Source organism: Chanodichthys erythropterus, chromosome 9 (assembly GCF_024489055.1).
Source record: "Chanodichthys erythropterus isolate Z2021 chromosome 9, ASM2448905v1, whole genome shotgun sequence".
NCBI classification, from domain to species: domain Eukaryota; kingdom Metazoa; phylum Chordata; class Actinopteri; order Cypriniformes; family Xenocyprididae; genus Chanodichthys; species Chanodichthys erythropterus.
In genome coordinates this window covers 35,922,442-35,946,047 of record NC_090229.1, presented here as the reverse complement: position 1 = coordinate 35,946,047, position 23,606 = coordinate 35,922,442, and the positions used below count along the sequence as shown (strand labels likewise).

At 40.6% G+C, this 23,606-nt stretch overlaps 1 protein-coding gene across 1 annotated transcript in view; it reads left to right on the top strand.

The window, feature by feature from the left end:
- The window catches only part of LOC137026661 (fibroblast growth factor receptor 1-A-like), a 34,533-nt gene extending 24,917 nt beyond the window's left edge, over positions 1 to 9,616 (top strand). The window contains exons 8-9 of the mRNA XM_067394070.1: positions 2,258 to 2,399; positions 9,486 to 9,616. Coding sequence (XP_067250171.1) covers positions 2,258 to 2,399; positions 9,486 to 9,604 — 261 coding nt within the window. The 3' untranslated portion in view covers positions 9,605 to 9,616. The remainder of the gene's footprint in view (positions 1 to 2,257; positions 2,400 to 9,485) is intronic.
- The last annotated feature ends 13,990 nt before the right edge of the window (positions 9,617 to 23,606 follow it).

Genomic DNA, 23,606 nt, shown 5'->3' with positions numbered 1-23,606 from the left:
CCCCAGAACAGGTTTGAGAACCATCTGGGATTTTGGTATGGAGATAAAGGTTATGATTATAAATTTTTTGGTAGTATTAGACATCATGTGTGTATATTAGCACCGTTTGTTGTTTTCTTGTGGTATGAGATAGAGCGTTTGGACCCAGAAGCGCTGCCATGTGACATCAGACTTAACAACTGATTTGTCCCTTTGATCGACCCTCGTTCACAAAGCAGTCTGGTGTAAAATGAATCGCACCGACATACGTTAAATGAGTTTAGGTATATGGTGGCGCATTCCATCCAAAAATAAAACTAATCCACTGTGTCTACATTTTGTTTCTCCAAATCGAGTTGCAGTCTTTCCATATGACCTGAAATCACCAAAATAAATAAAAATTTAAATAAAAAAAACTCATGTTCGTGGATGCGATTATTAACGTTACTGTAGTATGAAGCAGAGCAGGAGCGAGTGTTGTGGAGCTGAACGAGGAGCTGGAGCGATTGATCAACACACGCCTCACGAGCAGCGGGACTTTTATTATGTCACAGTCGCCGGCGCCGCTTCCGTTTTTCCGATCGTGAGTATGAGGTTTACGGGAGCTGTCCTTGTCGACAGAACCAGCGGCAGATGGTAAACAGTAATTATGTTCCATAAATAAGTAACACAATCAACCATAAAACGTGCAAGAAGTAAATAAGGAACAGCTTGAAGCAAACTAGTGGTTTGCTGGACGCTGGTCCCGTGTCACTGTTTAGAATGGGAATTTTCTCATGATTTACAAGTAACGTTAGTTGAAAACATTAGAGATATTGTTAGTAATCAGCTGGACAAAATATATAACACTAGCCTAGTGGTTTTTGGATATTTTACTGCGAATATCTTACAAATTGTACCTTTAAATGAGACGTCCTTTGTAGGACACACAGGGAGGAAAGGAAACTGAAAGTATATCGTTGCTATGCCAACGCGTTCACGGCAGCCTCATTGCGCTCAGCAAATGTATGAAAATTATTAATACATTTGTATGTAATTTGAAAAGAAAATGTATTTGTTTTATTTTGGTTAATGCTTGAGGAGCTGGCTTATGTTTAACAGATATCTGTTACAGAGACAAAGGAGGAGGATATTAGGAAGAACAATGTTTAAAACAAAAACAAGCTTGAAACTGCTTACATTTCAACACATCTTCACTTGTACATTTGCCGATGCCGCCATTTATTTTTTAAAAAAATTTCAAATAAATGACGGTTGTTAACAGCGACGCAAAGAATTGTGGGCTGTCTGCAGCAGGGAATGTATGAAAATATTCTATAGTACTTTTATTTTGAAAATCAGTCAACAAATATGAAAACTAGAATTTGCTGCATCACTACTCAATGAGACTATCTAATGTTACCCTGAAGAGGACAGCAACTTAGTAAGTAGTGAAGTAAGTCTTCCGTTGTTTATCATGGGCATGTCTCTGAACTTTTGATCACTGCTTGTATGTTTAGATAGTAGGACCAGTGTACCTTGTAGCTTACATTTAGAATAGCACAGAGCACCTTGCAGCACAGCTAAATTGACTCTTCCTCTTCACTAACTTCTCCATCATCCGATCCTTCATCTCTGGATGTGAAATAGTCCATTATAACAACTTTTAGGGCAGACATCACCAGGATTGAGCAGATTGAGGCGAGCAAGATCATTTAAGTGAGCAGTTACTTCAGACTCCGCATTTATACACCTTCGTTCTACATGTTATGTGGTTAATTCTGACAGGTGAACTGACTTTGTAGTGTTAAGAGAGGGAAAGATATGGGCAATGTTTTTGCACCTCTGCCGGGTATGTTCTTAAACATTAGAGAAAGACGCAGTCTTTTCAGCTTGCCACTATAAATCACTATTTTAATCTTAATTGCTATTATCATTTTGCCAAGATATTTTCAGAAACGATAGACAAGATGTCACAGAATAATAATTTAATGAAAACTTCAACAAAAAAATGTACAAATTTTAAAAAAAATTCCCAGATCGTATCACATAGTACACAAAATAATGTAGTGACACAGTTTACAAAATGTAATCGTCCAGTAGCCAGTAGTGTGTAAAAATGAACAAGTAAACTTGTTGTCCATGTCTTTTTCAAGGTAACTTTCACCATGTTATTTCATAAGAGCAGTAAGGGCAGGGGCCCAACAAGGATCCAAAAACATGACGCAAAATGTTATGCAAAGCATCCTCTCTCACCTTTGGTTGGTTTTCTGGGATCACTCTGGCTTCTTTTCTCTAGACGTCAGGCGTCAACACTACACATAAGGAGATGGAGGTACTGCAGATCAAGAATGTGTCTTTAGAGGATGCTGGAGAGTACACCTGCTTTGCTTCGACTATCGGCCAATCCTATCAGTCTGCATGGCTTACTGTCTATAAAGGTATCTTTGGTTCTTGTGGTGCTCTTTTTGGTTGATGGTTTCATATCCCTTTTTAACAGCTGCAGTTCACACTAGCTACATTTACAGTGCACAGCATAAATGAGTAAACCCCCTCTGTACAAATACAAAAGATGTATTTTCTTTATGATCACTAATACAATTCATGGAAAGATGGCAAAACTAAAATGTATTAAACATATACATAATAAAAACTGAGAAATATATGTCATTAATAGCCATAAAATAAGTAAACTAGCCAATTTTGTTTAAATTAGGAATTGCAGAAATGAGTACACCCTAGATTTAATTCAATAAATGTGTAATATTCAAGCACTTAGTACGCCCTCCATAATTTTGAATATACTGCTCTGACACTTCTTGGCACGGAGACACGTTCATGACAAATTGTCACATCTGTCCTGTTTAACTCCTGGATGATGAGCTCCTTAAATGCCCTGATCTTTAATTGGGAGTGTTGCTCAACTCATCTCTACAGAATCCCCCACAGGAACTCAAGAGTGTTAAGACTGAGTGCAATTCATATCCACAGAAGGTTGGGAGCTTGGGAGAATGCATATCATGCATTGAAAAATGTTGAAATGTCATGTTGAAAAACTGCCCAACAATGCAGGGAATGAGGAAAGGGTAACATCTTCTGGTTCAAGTTTGTGTATTAAATTACACAGTGGTGTGGGAATTGATGACAGCATTGATAAAGCACAACTCCCTCACACCTTCAGCACTCATACATCCCTATATAAGAGCTTTACTACCACTGAACTTTACTGTGGGAACCAGGCACTTCTCACTGTACTCCTCCTCTAGCAACACCAGAACATTTTGAATGTTTTATTTACGGCTGGGAGGTCACTTGTCATAACAACAGAGTGAGTCTCAATGAATAGAAGGATACATGCACATTTAGGTCTTACAGTTGAGTAAAAATCAATGTCTTCTACATTGTGATTTGTTCGTAATGATCTAAGCTAATCATCTGACTGGTCTTTGACCTAAGCATCCTTAGTCTGCATTTTCTGTATGAAATTTCACGTTGACATAAAATATTTCCATCACATTCCCCCCTCTGATCGTTTTTACACGATCACATTCTCAAATCCGGTTGCATTATCTCATAGAATGACGTGCTTTTGACCTTCATCTTCCTGTACAGTTTCTTTCTAAAATCTTCTGACTTCATCTTCAGCTCTCTCCAAGTATCAAAAACATTTTCCTCCAACTTAACCATTTGTACATACTGTCTTTCCTGCTCTCCTAATACTTCTTGAAATAACTTTTTCATTAATACATGAATACAGCAGGACATAAAATTGCAAATGCTATGATAAGCAAAATAAGTAATAAAAGCATAAAACAAACTTTGTAATTGATCCTAAAAATTGAGATAACATTATTACTGGAATTGTTATCGCACAAAATCAGAACCATTTGCTGGCCCAAAGTTGATCCCAGACTCCATGCCTGTCTGGCTGGCCGGCCCCACAGATGTCTCAACATTTTCATTGTCAGAGATGTTGCGAGATCTTTTCGGCAGGTGTAGTTCCTCAGCTCTGTTTACGCGTTGTCAGGTTGGTGAGGTTTGCAGTGCGACACGTGAATCCAGGTATCATCCTCGTCAACCTTGATGGCAGTGTTGATGGTCAGGATTATGTCATATGGCCCCAACCACCTCGGACAGTGCCACGCCTTCCTCCGAAAGTCTCTGACCCAGATCAACTGTCCTGAATTTTGGGGTTCGTCACCTAGAACTGGCAAAGCAGCTTTCATCTGCGAGTAGATCTGATAGCTTTAGTTAAAAACATCATACTTTCTCAATTGTTCGTCAATTGCCGCAAATCCCTCCTGGGAGGAGGCTCGATTCCCACTCGCATAGGCCAACCTGTAAGAATTTTGTGTGGGCTGAGGGCTGTCCTGGTCCCTTTTCAGGCTCTCATGGCCATCAAGACTATTGGAAAGGCTTGAACCAATGTCATACATGTTTCTGCCATAATTTTACACAATTTTGGTTTTTAAAGTCTGATTTGTCCTTTCCAGTGTGCCACCATTTTGGAGTTTGTCAAATTTATTCTCAGTTCATTTGCCAATTCTGTGATCTCAATATCAATCTTTCTGGTACTCCCCACCTTGGGATAACTTCTCTTGTTTAGAGCTTTTGCTACAGTCATAGCATCAGCTTTTCTACTTGGAAAACACTCAACCCACTTTGAAAACATCAACAGTCAATTTTTTGATCAACGTTGGTGGAAACTGAACATCATTTTATTATTAAGTGAGTCATTTGTAACTGCATCAGAAGAGCATGTATTGCATGTACCACAGTATTTTTCACATAATTTACTTATCTGTATACCGCTGTTTCCACTGTCATAAAAACGGGCTGATGACTTCCTTGTTCTATGAAGTCCCTCCTTCAGATATACATAACGACTTCTGATTGTGCCACATGATTGATTGATTCGACAGCAGCTTAGCGCACCCAGAGCCATAGAGAACACATGAACACATGTTATATTGCACACTATAAACACAATCAAAGCTTCAAAAAACCATGAAAAACGGGACCTTTAATCTTTTCCTTATCATTGATTGGGGCAGAAGGGACCTTTGCTTCCTCAGTTGCAGCTGCCTGAACACTTTGATCAGTCAAGATTCTGTAGGGAGGGGGACAACGGCTTGCGCATGCCATATCCATATCTTCCTCTTCTGGATTCTGCTTTGTGGTTTGCACTGCGTTAAGGGCTGCAGGTTCTGTGGCAGAATTTCTTTGCTGTTTCTGTTGCTCTGCCCACTGCTTTGCCTCTCTCTCCCACTTGTTGAACAGCATCCAGTCTACCCGCTTCTGCTTCTTTGAAGGCAACTGCTTTCTGGTTTCTTCTAGAATTGAAACACTCAGAGAGTCAATTTTTTTTTAAATTTTGGCCACCATTCTATCTGTTCAATGTGTTCATTACTCAAATTCCATTTATTTATTTTATTTATTTATTATTATTTTTTAAGGGTCCCTTCAATTCTGGGACTGCATCTGGTTTACCACAGCAATTCCCCATTCCATTTAAGCAATTCTTCTTTACATAAAGGAAAAAATGGGGAAAGATCACTTTTTTTAAAGTGTGAAAACAAGTAAATTCTGTTTTTGCAAAATGTAGAAAAACAGTAGCAATAGTGATATTATTACTTTTTTTAGAGCATGAAAACAAACAAGTTATGCTTTGCAAAATGCAGAAAAGACAGTAACAATAGTGATATGAAAAGCAAGCATTTCTTCTTTGCAAGATGCAGAAAAACAGTAGTGATAGTGATATTATTATTTTTTTCAGTGCCTCAGTATATTTCTACAATTCTCCTGATTCCTGTTTGAGAAGGAACAGAGCTTCTATACAAAAAGTATAATATTACAAAAATGGTCAATTTCTTTTCTTTTCTTTTTTTTTTAATCTTGGTCACCCAACTTCAGACATTCAATGCAGTATCATATTCGGTGATACATCAATATATAAAGCAATATCAAACTACAGTTTTTATTATATTTTCTTAGGATATGGGATTTTTCTTAATCTATTTAATTCATATAATTCTATACATGAGATCTCAGTTCTGATATTTCAGAATTGTTGTTACTGTTATTATTATTATTTGTATTATAATTATTTTAGTTCAAACAAAGAGCAAGTTGTAATCTGTCTTACCTTACAAGTTCTTCGAGGCCGTGAAAGGATTTGTCCCCCTCCTCCGATGGGTTTTGGTCAATTTGAAATATGAGGAAAATGTCTCCTCTTGTGATTTAAATCAGTGATAAAAGAAGAAAAAAAAAAAAAAAACTTCCCTTTCCCGCCGGTGAAGGGAGAAGATCCTCAGGCCTCCTGGCTAGGCTCGCCAAAACTGTCGTGTAAATTCTCAATACAATCTGACTTCACCACTGACAATTTAAACAACTCCTAGTTGTTAATAAAATTCTACAGTATCTCGAGGTAATTCCCTGAATTCCTGAGTACTTACAATACAATCCAATACTTCCCTGAAGTATGGTGACGGCGACCCGTCAAGAAGATACTATCACTAACTCAATCACACTTGGCTGTTACATTTGTTGTCTTTTGAGCGTAGGATCTTCTATTTCTTAGCTGTGCACAACTTCCAAGTTGCTCTTTGTAGAAATGAAGTTTTATTTACGGCCATGTAGAGACTCACCCTATTTATTAGCTCAATTAATTATAAAGAGGGGTAATTGAGTTACAGGAAAATAGAATCGAATCAACTGATTCTTTGTAACTGATTCAGAATTAATATTTAACACTTAACCAATTATTCGTCCAGCGAAAATCGAGGTTACAGTATTTTATCAATTCTGGATAAAATATTATTCTGTGGCCAACAGTAACAATATTTTATTATGATTATTATAAGCAAGAGGTAACTTTATCTTTGAGTTTAAGACAGTAATTTGATACACACAGCACAAGAAACTTGTATATGTGAAATTCAAAACAAGGCTTTATTGACTACTTCTAATGATTACAAGAAACTAAGGCTAAACACACATTCGCGGAGTTGATATGAGTTATGAAGAAAGTCCCAAATACTAACTAAACATCGCAACCTGAGGAAAATCACAAAAGCAGAGCTTTGGCTTGATTCTTTAGGTTTCAAGTAGTTTCACCAGTTTCCAGCAAGAGAGAGAGAACTTTGCTTGTACCTGCGTTTGCTCTGACAGCTGAGGTAATCGGGTTGTTCCGTGACTCGCGTGCAGCGGAATCCCGGTTTGGATTGGCTGTCTTTGAGGTGACGTCTTCTCGGGAAAGCCCTTCGTTGGGTTGCGTGGAAATTTTGAAGTTGTTGCCGGCTGGTGAAACGCGCTATTCTGAGCAGTTTTCTTCTTTGGAGACTTTGGTCAGATAGTTCACGGAGTGTTTTGGAGTCTGGATGTGACGGCTGTTGGTCAGCAGCGCGGCTCGTGGATGAAGTCGGCGACTGTTAAATGGAAAATCAGCCCCGGCAAAGGATCAGTTCTCAACTTCTTCTTTTCGGCATAACCCAAGCATCTTTTCAGCCGTGGTCAAAGTAGGCTATCGGTTCTTCAACTCGTACTTCCACTTGTACTTCAACCTGTACTTCGACGTATCTTTGACTTGTAGCCTACTCTGACAACTAGCTTGTTTGGACAGCATAGTTTTAAAGGAGAACTTTAGCTCCATCCTTCAGATGCTATCCTCCAATGAGACGTTGCTACGGAGCTTAGACACGCCCCGTCTATTGTCTATTGATTACATCGCGTGATATCCGTGGAACATAATCCTGTGATATTAGTAACTCTATAAAGTTTCCTAATGTCTTCCTGGTACCATATTTCACTATTTCATGCACACAGAATTACAGATAATTATAAAATCTATAATTTGACCTCAAACATGACACACTTCTTACACACATATTACTAGACTGACCTAATTAAAACTGTGATTAAAGAGAAAGAAAATGCATAAGGGAATACAAACAATGCATCGAATCCAACATGTTAGTAATCACATCATAGTACGGGTTATTCTGGATATAGTTAATACTTTAAATGATCGACAGTTGTCCTTTTGAGGTTCAAGGTTGAGTCTGTAAGCAGAGTTTAAACAGTGACCGGAGTCACGAGTGACCGGGTCAACAGGAGTTCTGAATCGGGGGATGTCTGTGTTTTAGGTCCATTAATTAATGTTTCCTGTTCCGTTTGTTTGATACAAAAAGGGTATTGGTCTTAAACCCATTGGTTTTAAATCCGTTGATTGGTCTTTTCCTGGTTCGTTGATAATACAAGAGGGTTTTGTAAGAGCATCAATAGATTTTATGTGATCAGACCCCAGTGATAGGTTTTGATTAGTTTACTGCTGAGGGGCTGAGAGGTACTCAAGTCAGCCTTCTTTGTTAGAAAAAGTCGCGTCATCACTTCTGTTAAGGCTGGGGGCCTTGGGGTCAGCAAATGGATCCTTGGTCAAGTGAAGCTTTGTTTTGTCATTTCTATCGAACGTTGCCCTACAGCTGGAAGTTCACTTGTCACAACAACAGAGTGAGTCTCAATGAATAGAAGGATACATGCACATTTAAGTCTTACAGTTGAGTAAAAATCAATGTCTTCTACATTGTGATTTGTTCTGGTGATTGGTTTGTAATGATCTAAGCTAATCATCTGACTGGTCTTTGACTTAAGCATCCTTAGTCTGCATTTTCTGTATGAAATTTCATGTTGACATAAAATATTTCCATCTCCATCACAACAGTCACTCTTTTCATAGCTTTTGCTGGCTCTGAGACAATCACTTGGTTTTTCTCCTGCTCTTTGTCTAGCAAAAAAAAAAAAAAAAATCCCACATCCCTAAATGAAAGCTTAAAATGAAGGCCTGATTATTTCAGGGGCTTTGTCACAAGTCCATTGTTTTTGAATTTCTGTGTTACTTTTGCTATATTTTGACACTTAAAACAATGATTTGGTAATCCTCTTGTACCACTGTCCTCTTAATAATAAGTCTCCTGACAGTTTTCTCCCAAGTGCTTCCATTGTTGTCAGCATTAAGTCTGAGAATGATTCAGTGGGCTATATAACACTTTTATTTGTCAAGAAATTACTTCTCTTTAAATGTTTTGGTTCAACATACTTACCTGTTGATCAAACATTGCCTTATATTTACACCAGAAATTTTTTATTTAATTTTATTAAGTAACTTAGGAGGGTGTACTTATATTTTATCACCTTGATAGGAAAATCTTATTTTCCTGAAAAATTTTGACATGCTTCTTTAGTAACTGATTAAGCAGACTTGCTGGAACATTATATCTCTAAAGAACCCTAACATGTCTTCTAAGTGATTGAGTAATTGCTGAGTTTCAGAGGGGGTGTATTCATTTATGCTGTGCACTGTACATGCACTCAAATAATCTGTGAGTAATCAGATTGATGGCTCCATGGCTGCGTTTGAACCACAACGAACCACCCCTTTAAATAAAAATGAAGACTAGCACAAAGAAAAAACTTTTGTGACAGGATCCTGCTGCTCATGTTTTTTTCTGGTTTTGTCCTTGTCTTTTTAGAAGTGCCGGCATCATGTCCAGCCCGGGCGGTCCTACACCTGTCTTCTGTACTGCCACCTGCCCTGGACTGTGTGTTTTTCCCCCTTATGGTAGTTTTTGTTAGTTTGTTTGTATATTGAGTCAATTAAAGCCCACCATTTTCTAATACAGAAATGCTGTTTTTTTATTTACAAATGATTACTGTAAGATGTGATGGAAATTGTTTGGATGGAGAGTGGAACGTTTTATGTAAGCATGTAGTGAATGCGCTTTTGAGGAAGATGAAAATTCGTAAGATTCTTTTATTTTTTTATTCCTATTTTGCGATTTTAAAGTTATATGTTCAAATCCAAAATGGACTACACATAAGCAGTCCAATGAACAGCTATAGAAGAAAATAGAACAAGTCAGTACTACAGTAAAGTACAGCCACATTGAAACAATTGCTTTTAGAATGATTTTTTCCTGCTGATGAAGGGTTAAAACAATATAAGCCAATCAAACTCTACCAGACTTTAAAGAGCTTGAGCATTTAAAGTGGCAGAAGATTACTTGTAACTGTACTTAGAATAAATAGAATGTACTCCTTCACTGGTGTGGACACTAATTTAGTTAATGTTATAGTTATCTTTATAGTTATCGTTCTTGTGTGAAAAATGTGTATAAATGTGTGTGTATTTTTCTGTTTGGGGTGTAATACGGATGCTGGACTGTCTGGACCAAGAGAGGGCTACTCTCTGAGAAAACAAAGAAAATCAACATTTGAACTCTCTCTTGTAAAATTAGGATCCCCATCTGATACACAGTCACAGTGAGTCGATCACACTGAATATTTTCTTAATCTACATTTCCTTTCCTTCACCCCCTCTTCCCTCATCTCTCCTCTCCACCTGAAATTCACCCAAAATTCTATATGTTTTACTGTGAACAATCATACAACACTATACGTGTTTGTTATCATTTGAAATGTCTCAGTGTGACTGGTACAATGGTCCCATCCCCACAGAAGGAAACCAACAGGTAATGAAGGTTTTAAGAGTTTAGAGATGCTTTGCTCACTGTGGTGGGTGTGCTCCTTTCACAGGGTCTTTCATGCAAATTCTCTTCTGCCCTCAGTAAGGTGTAAACTACCCAGATCTGGGATCTTGATTAATGCAAATTCCCATTGTTAACTCATGTCTTTTTTGGAGGAGGTTTCTGTCTTGGTCTGGTATTTAAAGAAATTCTCCAAAGAGTTTGAGGTGTGATTCTGTAGCCAGATCAGCTACTCAGAATTATACATTTTACTGATGTCAGGTATGCATCTTTTACTCTTTATTTCTGAGCATTTGATGTTTTGCATCAATTATCTTTGAATTGATTAATTGGCATGATACATTTACCTGACTAATAAAAAAATGTTACATTTGAATTTATTCTGACTTGCTCTGTAATGATTAACTCTATTAGTAGATAACTTTTAGTCCATAACAGCACAAATTTACGCTCAGTAAATAGTAAATTGGTAATGGATTAAAGTGCAGTTTAGGTGGAGCAGAGGGGCACACCGACTGATGTTTCAGAGATGCAACTAACACATTGGCATTAGTTATTGTGTACGTAGTCTGTGTAGGCTGATAATGGGTTTTCCGTATAGTACAAACATGTGTTGTTAGATTAATCTAAATAGGGGTGAGCCTCACGGCATGATTATATAAAGTTACCATTAGAGGAAGAGAAGTTGGTCAGCTTGGTTCAATGGTCATGGGCTCGGGTTAAAAATAGTCACCTTAATTCAGTGTGTTCAGATCTGTGGGGGCTAAATAATGTATTCTAGAAAGACCCAAAAGTAGGTACGGCCTCTAGAATATTAGTCTATTGCCTCTGTCTAATGACCAAGACTGTGAGTATGAGATCATACACCCGGTCGTTGCGAGACTCAAAGTGTTAAAGGAATCGGGATGAACAGCTGTAATTTCAATAAAGAGTTAAGTAGAATAATCCAATGAGTAGATAAACTATTATACAAATGACCAATAATCAATTGGCATTCTAAACTAAATCTGAGGTCTTGATTAAATGCAGTCAAGTAAAAGTAACTTGTAATTAATGGTCCCTTGATTGTACCGACAATTTAGTCCCTTGGGGTCAGATTGACCCCAAACTTTTACAGAGCGATTGCATAAGGAAATATAAATTTTTTATATGATAAAGTATATATCTTTTTTTTTATTTACTTCTCAACTATGCATTTTTGTTGTGTTTTTGTGGATATTTTGTATTTTTTTACCTATTTACTGAACAATTACTTAACCATGTTATAAATTGGCTTATGAAAAATTTATTTTTAATGAAAAAAATCGCTTTAATGGTGAACTTAAATCTAAATTGTATTTGAACATTGTTCCATGTGGTAGGGATAGAATACTACCATCTAGACTGTAGAGGTTTGTGGAAAAAGTTCATGGGTTATAGTTAAAGAATTAAGGTGCAATGGCCAAAACTTTCCAATAGAGGCTCAATATTGACTGTGTGTGTTTGTGTTTATGTGTGTGTATGTGTGTATGAGATAGAAAGTTTGTTCCACTTTGTGTTTATAGTCAAGAACCAGACCTTTAATTTCATGTAAAACTTTTTCATATTTAGGCCAGTTTTGTTGATTTTATTTGCCAATTTCTAGAAAATGCTCTCTGTTGCAGTCACACACATGTGTGTGTGTTTGTGTGTGTGTGTGTATGTGTGTGTGTGTGTGTATGAGTTAGAAAGTTCATTCGACTTTGTGATTATGGCCAAGGACCAGACCTTTATTTTCATGTAATATTTTTCATATTTAGGCCAGTTTTGTTGATTTTATTTGCCAATTTCCACAAAAATGCCCTCTGTTGCAGCCACACACGTGTGTGTCTATGTGTCTGTGCGTGTGTGTGTGTGTGTGTGTTTATGTGTGTGTGTATGTGTGTGTCTGTATGAGATAGAATGTTCGTTCCACACTATGTTTATAGTCAAGGACCAGACCTTTATTTACATGTAAAGTTTTTCAGATTTAGGCCAGTTTTGTTGATTTTATTTAACAATTTCTATAAAAATGCTCTTTGTTGCATACACACTCATGTGTGTGTTTGTGTGTGTGTGTGTGTGTGTGTATGTGTGTGTGTGTATGAGATAGAAAGTTCGTTCCACTTCGTGTTTATAGTCTAGGACCAGACCATTATGGAAATGTAGAACATTTCAGATTTATTCTGGATTTATTATTATTATTATTATTATTTTTTTTTTTTTTTTTGACAAATTAGTTGAAAAAAAATTGCATTTTTTCATTTTCCCATTCATTTTCAATGTGGGGTCAATCTGACCCCGAGGGACTAAATCAGTGATTTTTTTTTTTACGCACCTTTAGAACAACCAAATCAAGCCCAGATTTTTTGTGCATTTTTAGATAGATTATTTAGGAAAAGGCACAGAGTTTCATGCCCCTGAGATGAAGGGAACACTTTTAAAAAACAAAGGAAAATGCCAGCGGGGTCAGCTGGACCCCAAGGACCGATTAACAAAGTATTTTGCCACACTGAAAAGACCGAACGCACAGGAAACCTTCACCCGCTCTATTGGAAACCATCGTTGGGCCGATTGGGGGGGCCTTACAAAGTGGTGACCATCCATGTTCTCCCAACTCAGGTGAGCATCTTTTCATCAAAATATTGGGATTTGTAGCCAGCAAGAGGTTTGATCTTCTTCAGCTGTTGGGGTAAATCATTTCTTATTTACCTTTTTAGAGGTGTTGAGGGAAAAACGGATGCACCCCATATAAACACAATTTAGAATGGGTCGACATATATATATATATATTTAAAATGTGCCAGTCTGAAAAACAATCACATTGCAAGCACAATAAACCTCACAAGAATCTAAAATTGGCTACTTTCCCATAGACTGAAGTAAGACCACAGACGTCTCTCCAGGTGTCGCAATGTTTCTTGGCGCTCTGCGGCGTGACAGATCGCTGCACAATAGTATCACGTAAACTGAGCTTCTCGTAAGATTTTCTAGTTGCAACTCAAAATAAACATGAATGAACATCCGAAGGTGTGTTAAAAGTTATAGTATGACTTAACGAAATACGTGTCATGTCACATGTAAATCGCTCAATCAGTGTTTCAAACACAGGAAGGCAATAAAACAGTTTGTAAAGATTTCACATTTTCCTCAGAAAAGCCGTGAGAGGAGCATTATTATAAAAACGTCCTTGTGTAATTTATATGCAAGTAGCTTACAAATCAATTAATTTTAACCTTTAATGTTATAATGATGTACCAACTGTGATTCCCTGTATAGTTTACAGCATTAGTTGAGAGAGATTTTTTTTCTTTGAGGAAATTTGGCGTGTACTGTACCTGATAGGCCTCTGATTAATCAATATTGAATCGAAGGTAATTAAATCGAAATCTAATCCAATTTGTGGCAATGCCTGTTACAGTTGTACTGGTTTGAAGAGATGAGGCAGGTACGGATTTCCACAATACACAATACTTTAATCCAAAAGGCAAGAAGAACCAAACATACAACATAAACATAACATTAAGACGGACGAGGAGTGAAGGGAGTGAGTGCAATATAAAGGGAGTGCAGATAATAGAGTCCAGGTGCAGGTGATCCGTGATGATGAGGAACTGACGAGGGAAGTGAGTGCAGGTGTGGAGAACAGGAGGATCATGGGAAATGGAGTCCAGGGGAACACGGGATCTATAACAGTACCTCCCCCTCCCGGTAGGCGCGTCCTCGCGCCGTAGATGTAACAACCGGGAGGGGGGCGGGCGCCCTGGAGACCTCAAACCGGAGCAGGGGGAGGAGTAGACTGGAGTGGAGGTCTCCAGGGCAGGCTCAAAAGCCATGGCGGGTCAGGAGCCGTGGGCAGCCATGGCGGGTCAGGGGCCGAGGGCAGCCATGGCGGGTCAGGGGCCGAAGGCTTCGAGGCGTTGAGCCCAGGCGGCGGTGAGGGACCGGCGGGTGATGGCTGAACAGTAGGCTCCGCCGACCGAAGCGCAGCCGGGACTCCAGAAGGCCGCAGTGGAAGCAGGAGGACAGCCAACAAAACGAACACCGGGGGGAATGAGGAGGCCAACAGAAACCGAGGGACGGAGTGACGGAGCGGAGACGGAGGAGTGAAGTCCAGAGGGGATGGCAGGCTGACAAGTGGACAAGGTGTGAGTGGAGGCAGGATGGATACTGGTGAAACTGGTGGACTGATGGACAACGGTGGAGCAGAGGGAGGTTGGAGCCGGGGTGAAGGTAATCGCCCAGAGGTCCGAGGTGGAGATCTGGGCGAGGGGGCTTGAGGTGAAGGTTCAGTGTAAACATAAATGGGAGGAGGCGGGAGAGGGAGGCAGGGAGGGAAAACAGTCTTAGGGCTGGAGACTTCAATAACACAGTTCATAGGAGCAGTTGGCTCGGCGGCGGCGGCTGGAACGGCTGGCTCGGCGGCTGGAGCGGCTGGCTCGGCGGCGGCGGCGGCTGGAGCGGCTGGCTCGGCGGCGGCGGCTGGAGCTGAGGGCTCGTAGGCGGCGGCTGGAGCTGAGGGCTCGTAGGCGGCGGCTGGAGCTGAGGGCTCGTAGGCGGCGGCTGGAGCTGAGGGCTCGTAGGCGGCGGCTGGAGCTGAGGGCTCGTAGGCGGCGGCTGGAGCTGAGGGCTCGTAGGCGGCGGCTGGAGCTGAGGGCTCGTAGGCGGCGGCTGGAGCTGAGGGCTCGTAGGCGGCAGCTGGAGCTGAGGGCTCGTAGGCGGCGGCTGGAGCTGAGGGCTCGTAGGCGGCGGCTGGAGCTGAGGGCTCGTTAAAAAAGTCAATAAGCCAGTCCAGATCTGGCGGCTCGCACAGGGTTGGAGCGGGCTCTGGAGATACAGGAGCGGGCTCTGGAGATACAGGAGCGGGCTCTGGAGAGACTGGAGCGGGCTCTGGAGATACAGGAGCGGGCTCTGGAGATACAGGAGCGGGCTCTGGAGATACAGGAGCGGGCTCTGGAGATACAGGAGCGGGCTCTGGAGAGACTGGAGCGGGCTCTGGAGAGACTGGAGCGGGCTCTGGAGAGACTGGAGCGGGCTGCTTCCTCCTCCGCTGCTTTCTGGACCCAATTGAGGAGTGTGGGTCCAGCGTTGACCAGGAAATCAGTTCACTGGAGGGATATGCGGAGGGAGACGCAGGCTGACCAACTGGCCTGGCCACCCGTGTTTCAGGAGAGACTGGACGAGATGAACACATATCCTGAACCTCATCACAATAGAAACTAGATCCGTTTAAATATAAAATTAGATTAATGGTTTCGTTCAGGGAAAAATAATCTTCAGGTTCATAAAAACAGATAGTGTTCTCGTCCAGTCCGTCCAGAAACAGGGTGATTAAACGTGCCTCAGACCAGTTAGTCAGAAAAGCTAGCTCTACGAACTCCTCCACATACCTCTCCAGTGAACGTCCAATCTGGAAGAGCCCGATAAGGCGATCGCCGGATGACAGGGTGAGAGGCGTTGGAGGCGCAGGAGCCAGGGAGCTGGTCAAAGTCTCCATCTTCTTGTGGAAATCCAGTCTATATTGGTCCGTCTTTCTGTTACAGTTGTACTGGTTTGAAGAGATGAGGCAGGTACGGATTTCCACAATACACAATACTTAGTGATGACCGTCTGACACCGATGCTCCGACACAAGCTTCGAACTCGGAGCACCATTTTTCTTGAACTACTGCTTCGGAGCTTGCTTTGGTGCGGAAAAACACACGTGACCGATGACGTCCGAAGCAACAACTGCTTCAGTTCTCTAAGTGAATCACGTGAGTGGTTCAGACCAGTCGATACTGCTTCGCATCGCGAGAGGCTTCATGACGCGAGACTTTGCTGCGCGCACGCTTCAGCAGCTTTTTAGGTGCGTAATAGGACTATATAGACACCCAAAATGATGCACAAGATGTGGGTTTGTTGTATTAGGAGTTTGCATAGTTGTTATTATCACTGCATTGTTTGATCATCATCATGGAGCCAGCTAGGAAGAGAACCTGTTCTCCAATGTGGGAACATTTTTATCTGATCAGTCCTAATAAGGTGCTTTATTATACCTTGGTTATCCTACTGCACCTGGCTTATTTATTTTGTGGCTGGTTTATTTACATCATTCACACAAGCCCTAGTTACACTTATACAGACATTATATTGCTATCTACAATTTCGCCACTAGATGTCACTGAAACGAAGCTTTGAATGAATGAACCCATTTTCAAAACAATTGATGAAGTGGTTCAATACTGATTCGTTGCTTCATTTGGACATCACTAACAATACTTTAATCCAAAAGGCAAGAAGAACCAAACATACAACATAAACATAACATTAAGACGGACGAGGAGTGAAGGGAGTGAGTGCAATATAAAGGGAGTGCAGATAATAGAGTCCAGGTGCAGGTGATCCGTGATGATGAGGAACTGACGAGTCCAGGGGAACACGGGATCTATAACAATGCCCTGCGCTATTGTCAATTTTTTTTTTTCTTGAAGCAAATGTTGTTTTTTCAATTTATTTTCTTGAAATCTGAGAGACTTTTGTCGACCCCATAGACAACTAACTAACTAACGCTTTGATGCTTCAAAAAATTCATAAAGAGATCATACAATTAATTTATGTGAATTGAGTGGTTTAGTCCAAATTTTCTGAAGAGACTCGATCGCTTTATATGATGAACAGATTGGATTTAGGCTTTTATTCACAAATAAACATTGATCAGTGAACCGAAGCTCAACCGTTCTTGCTTTGACATGCGAAAACAAACCTCATTGGTTCTTGCAAAACCTCAACCGTGATGCATAACACACATAGACAGTAAAAGAAATGGACACAGCGACCCCATTTGAACTCAATTGAGTCAAGTGAAGCCCATTTTTAGCGATTTTTAGCACTTCCGTTTCTGACCCGCAGACTCAAACTAAGCTTGATGACGTCAGCGACCTGTCTGACAGATGTAAATCTTCTAGTAGCTGTGCGTGCAAACTGCCATCGTTAATCTTGCAGAGACGGCGAGCTTGAGCGGGGAGTTCTTTGGCGTGAGTGAGCAGGAGTAAGGATTCTGATTAATTATTTTGTATAGTATTTTAAAATGTAACGCCAGTAGGCTTCTCTCTTGGCGTCTCCCCGATTACCTGCGAGCTTCTCCTCCTGTCTGTACGGTAATTTCTCTACTGTGCGACAGAGAGTCGAGTGGTTATGACGAAATCGTTAGCCTATTTTTACAAAAACTGTTTCTACGGGCCATAATGTAACATAGAAGGTAATGGAGCCCTTTATGCATTGTCGTGTATGTTTAGAAATAAATAATGGACAAATGGAGTCTTTAAACGCCTCAGATGTAAAGTTATTCACTGTCAAAGTGACGCCAAAATGAATGGAAGTCAATGGGGATGCTAACGCAAGTGAAGTTCTGCTACAAGATGGCGGCACCCGGCCGACTTCAACTTCCGGTCGACTTCCTTGGGCACTGATAACACACAAGAATGAACCTCACTGGTTCTCACAGAAGCTCAAACGTGATGCGTAGCACGAGAATGAACCTCATTGTTTCTAGCAAAAACTCAAACGTGCTCCGTAACACAAGAATGAATAGGCTTGTTTGAGATGCGCCTAGCCTCGCCTGAAGTTCAGCCGAGAGTAGGCGGCTGCAGTGAGGGGAGGAATGAAAAAAGTGCAGGCAAGACGGACAATTCTCCGTTCTCGTAGTGCATCAGACACCTGCGAGATCAAAGGCGGATATCGCGGGATTCACACTTGTGCGCTGTGTTGCTGATAAACTGGATGTAATTTACGTTCTGTTGCTTTTATATGAAAATAAAAATAATGAACAATACACCCAAAGTACTTGTTATTTATTTCCATTCGAAGGATGTGTGTATCAATCATTTTTATTTTAATTACAGACATGTTTTTATATATTTTTATAAATATGATAACGATCACATAACCCGTAGAGAGATCGCACTGTCAGAGACTTTTGGAATATTCACACATAATTTATACGCGTAAAATCATGGTGTTAGTGTTTTAAAATCAAACATTTTTAAAAGAGATCAATACATCACGGTTGTTTAAACCAATAAGCTTTAAGCTATGTCGTCAGCAAGTCGTTTCCCATCATACTTTTGGTCAGCGCAGTCGGTGGAGAGCAACTGCGCTCCACTGCAGAATCCGACACGTCCGCCTCGCCCTCGCGAGAGGTTTTTGACACATGTCAGCATGACATCAGAGCAAGGCGGACCACCCTCGGACACATTTCTAACCGGCATGCATCTCGCGGTGATCACCGGTGATCGGTTCTGCGCAGAATTTGCTCATCTCAAACAAGCCTAATCTAACTATTTCTCGCAGAAGCTCAAATGTGCTGTGTAACACGAGAATTAACCTCATTGGTTCTTGTGGAAGCTAAAACGTGATGCGTAACATGAACCTCACTGGTTCTTGATGAAGCTCAAACGTAATGCGTAACACATTGGTTCTCGTACAAGCATGTTTGAGCTTCTGTTTACCATACCTGATGTGTGAGTTGATGAATGTGAATAAAAACCTAAATTCAATCTGTTCATGATATAAAGTGATCGTGACTCTTTTTTTATTGATAAATTTTTTTGATGGATTAGTTTAGATGGATTAGTTTTACGATCTCTTTATAAACTTTTTGAAGCGTCAAACAGAAAGCTCTCAGATATTTTCTCAGATATCCAATTGTGTTCCGAAGATGAATGAAAGTCTTATGGGTTTGGAACAACAAGAGGGTGAGTAAATGATGACAGACTTTGGGCTTGTGATTGTTTGTGCACACAGGCTGCTGAACAGAGACATTTCACGGTTTGTGAGTTGTTGGTGAACCGCTTTCCAGCCTTGCAAGTTGTGAAGGATAAAAAAAAAAAAATCACACATACCTATCGATTTCTGTCCAGAGAAAGACAGCGTTTGGGAGTTCCTGAGACCACCACAATGACCCGATCTCACTTAGTCTGTAATGCCTTTTCATTAAGGATTATGAAGAACATTTTCAAAATCTGTGCCTTCTAAATCAGTGTGACTCATAGTTGAAAAGAGGCATAGACGCTAAAGATTGTCTTGATGGTCTCAAAAGCCTTTCCTCATGTCGTGAGAGCCTACAAGAGTGGATTCACTGCCACCAAATGCGACCAGATCAACAAGACTTGAATCCGTGGCACATTTTAGCTGCATGTCAACTCTACATGGAGTGAACAAGGTGAGCATGAACAGTTGGTAGATGCTACACCATTCAATGATCAAAAAAATCTATGCATTCACGGCCTTACCACACTGATGGTCTTCTCCACAGTGAGCCTGTGCTTTGTTTTCTCCAGTAGAGGGTGATAGAGAACCTTATTCTAATGATCACTGAAAAAGGAAACTCAGAATTGATGCTTCTGAAGAACTTCATAAACAGCTGTTTCCAGCACCAGATAAGTACTTCCTATATGAAGATGATGAACTGCTTTAAAAAGTTTTCATTGCACACACTAGTTACAATTATCACTGTATAGCAAAAATGTGATCCAGTGCAAAGCAAACCATGTTTTATGTGGTTGTCACATCAATTAATGTGTCTAAAAATATGGTTCAGAACAATGTTGTGTTGTACTTGACCAGCAGATTTTTCCCTGTTGTACTGTAGATTCTATAGTGATACACAGGGTAACAAACACATCTGGAAAACTACAGTATTACAGTGTTTCTGAGATCAACTGTCTGGACTTCTGTTGTAAATCTGATTCAGAGAGAGGCAAGGGCCTTCAGTTATATTGTCTGCTGTAAAAACATGTTTTTTTGCATATTAACCGTAGTTTGCCTCTTTTTGCCAATACTTTTGTCAGATAAATACCTTAACTGAAAATGTTAATGGATTATTGACTTGTAAATAAAAGTTGTGAATCATAGAGAAAATAAATCAGTCTTGGGTTTTTGGTGTGGTGAGGGGTGGGTTTTCAGCTGAAAAATAGATGCACTCAATAGGAAATTGGTTGTTAGTGGTTGTTGGTTGTTGAGTTGGTCATAAGCGGACGGGCAAAATTCGGTCATCATATATTCACTGATTTCAGATAGACTAATGTAAAGAGGTTGACCTTAAGACAAAGGAAGAAATGTGGAGTTTCGTCCAGTGACTATTTATGAGCCAGTTATTTTACGAACATCTGAAACTGATCTGGGGACTTTTTTTTTTCAGAAAGAAAAAATGTAATAAAATACACTTGCTTTTCTGTTTGATTGAATTTGAATATAGTGTTTTTTTTTTGGTGTCCAGTACTCAACTGTGCTATTTTGAGACACCATTAAATATGAACTAAAATGTGCTTTTAATATACTATCTCTGTTTTTAAAAAATATATTTAGCTACCACTTGTAGTACACTATGGGTTCAAATGTACTACAAGTGGTATCTAAATACATTTTCTAAATACAGAGATAGTATATTAAAAGCACATTTTAGTTCATATTTCATGCTGTCTCAAAATAGCACAGTTGAGTACACTTATGTTCTTAAGATGATCTTAAGTAGTACTAAAGAAGAATTTGTAGTATATTAAGTACAAAATTAGTCCACGAAAATTGAGCACATTAAGTACATTATAGAAATGTACTGTTTTTTTTTTTACTTTTTTTTTTTTACCTGGGGATATATATGCACATAAGGTCTCGTTTACGTATATAACGCTCGTTCCCTGAAGGAGGGAACAGAGATGTCACGTCGGAAATGAACCAAAAAAATTGGGATCTCGCTTGAGAGACCAATCTGCTTTGAGTGTAAACTAAACAAACCAATGCACATTGGCATGCAGGTTTTGCATCTCGCACTCTGCCCCGCAACGTGGGTATAAATACGGAAACGAATGCCACGCATATTCAAGTTTTCACTGAGGAGCTGTACCGGTGGCCCAGCCGCTCAGCAGTGTCACAGGAACTTCAGGGAATGGGGATTACATACGATAATAGAGACGTTCCCTTTCAGTTGGTCACGTTCAACGTCACTTTGGAACTGAGTCGACAAATTGGGATCCCTAATAGCCCTTCCAGCACCCTGCATAAGCCTCCTATTCCCCCCGTACATATTGGGGTAGAAGATGGGACAGGGCTTATGCAGAAAAGGTCAATCACTACTGTTCTGCATGATCCATACAGTGAGACTATTGGATAACATTGGGAAAGCGTGCCCTTTCTATGAAAAAGGAACGCTGCGGAAGCCGCATCCTGCCCGAAGGGTGGTATCATGTCGAAGTTACACTTTTGGACTGCATATGTAATGTCTCTGGGGTGGCTCCGGACTTGTTAGGGAGGAAATTACACCAGCAGAGACGGCAGAGTGGACTCTAACATGGGAAAGAATTGGGCTTGCCAACAAGGAAGCCGTACCATGGAAGAATATACATATGGGATTGCCGCAGGGATCACAACATATGGACATTAGCCTAGCACAGGTTCAACCAATGCATATGAGTGTTAGGCCTGGCATCATACGCTCCGCCACGTCTGACTGCTGAGGGTGACGGAGGAACTCAACAGGGTCCACCAAGCGGGGAACTTGACTGGAGCAATAAGCGCACATATCAAGTCCAGAGGAGGGGAATGGCGTGGCAAGCTAACACTAAGCGGGTCCCTCGTGCTCCTGACCACTCGGTGTGAGTACACTGGAGGATACCCGCTCTACACGAAGGCTATAGAATCTAGCAAACATGTTGGGTGTCGCCCAGCTTGCAGCTCTACATATATCTGCCAGCAAGGCGCAGTGCGCCAGCGCCCAGGGAGAAACAGCACTTCTAGTTGAGTGAGTTCTCAACCCGAGCAGGCAAGGCACACCTTGGGTTTGATTCGCCAAGGCGATGGCATCCACTATTCGCTTTGAGATAGCCTTTCTCTTTTGCTGGCCTCCGTAACAGACAAAGAGCTGAGAAGCTCTACGTTCGGTCCAGGTTCACTGCCTGGTCCCTAAAGGGAGTGGTAGGAGCCTTGGGCACATATCTGGGCTGGGGTCTCAAGACAACATGAGAGTTAGCTGCACCGAATTCCAGGCACGACTTTGATGAAGTCTCCATTCTCCTGGAAGCACAGGCTGTCGTGAGAGCTTGTCGGTTGCACGATTGAGCAGGCCCGGAATGTGAATGGCACGAAGCGACCTCAGATGCTTCTGACACCAAAGGAGGAGATGGCGGCGGAGGAGGGGGATAGGGATAGGAGTAGCAGGGCATAGCATCGCATCCGTGCCCTATTGGGACCCAGAGACAGAGGAAACTCAAAAACTCACGTTGGTTCAGTTCGACGTGACGTTGAACGTGACCGACTGAAAGGGAACTGATACTTCACTTTTGCAGCATGTTTAAACTTTTGCTGTATTTATTGTTACATGGTGAAATTCTTTAGATGGTGCCCTGACACACTCACATGGCATGTTTCAGTGTTTTCAGCATGAGTCAGTTTTCCCAGATGAGGAAACAGGAAAGAGTTCATCAGCCTGGCCTTAATAGCCTCTTCCTGGATTTGCAGTCTAGCGGCCTCATGGTGGTCTGGCTTTACTCAGAAATAATTTGTATAAACAAAGGAAATTCTTTTTCTTTCTTTTTTTGTTTTTTTTGTTTTGTTCAAATGTTTATGTCCTTTCAGTAACCATACAGTTGTCTATTTCCAAAAGGATATTAAGTGCATGTTACTCAAGAAAAGATTATCATAGGTTTTTTTTTTTTTTATATATTTTTTTTTGTGGCTTAAAAGGATTTTCAACTTTCTTTAGTGTGTAATTTTTTTGTTTAAACATGAAAAAAGTGCTGCAAATTTCCAAAGTACAAAGGCCCTCCAGCGACAGTTATTCTCAGTGCGCACTGTTTCTGAAACGCCTCCATTGTAGTCTCAAGTTTTCCAGGAATAAACACATCACAATATTCCTCAATTAAATAATTCCCTCCCAACGCATATGCAAAATAAAAAGGCAGGGCCTGGTTGAGTTAGTAGTGTGTTGAATGTAAGGGGCACGGTTATAGTAAGAGGCGGGACATTTCTCTAAGTGCTTGACCAATCACAACACACTGGTCCAGCCAACCAATCAAAGTACATTGCACATTTCAGGAGCAGGGTCTTCATAGAGACAGGAACTAAACAGATTGCTACT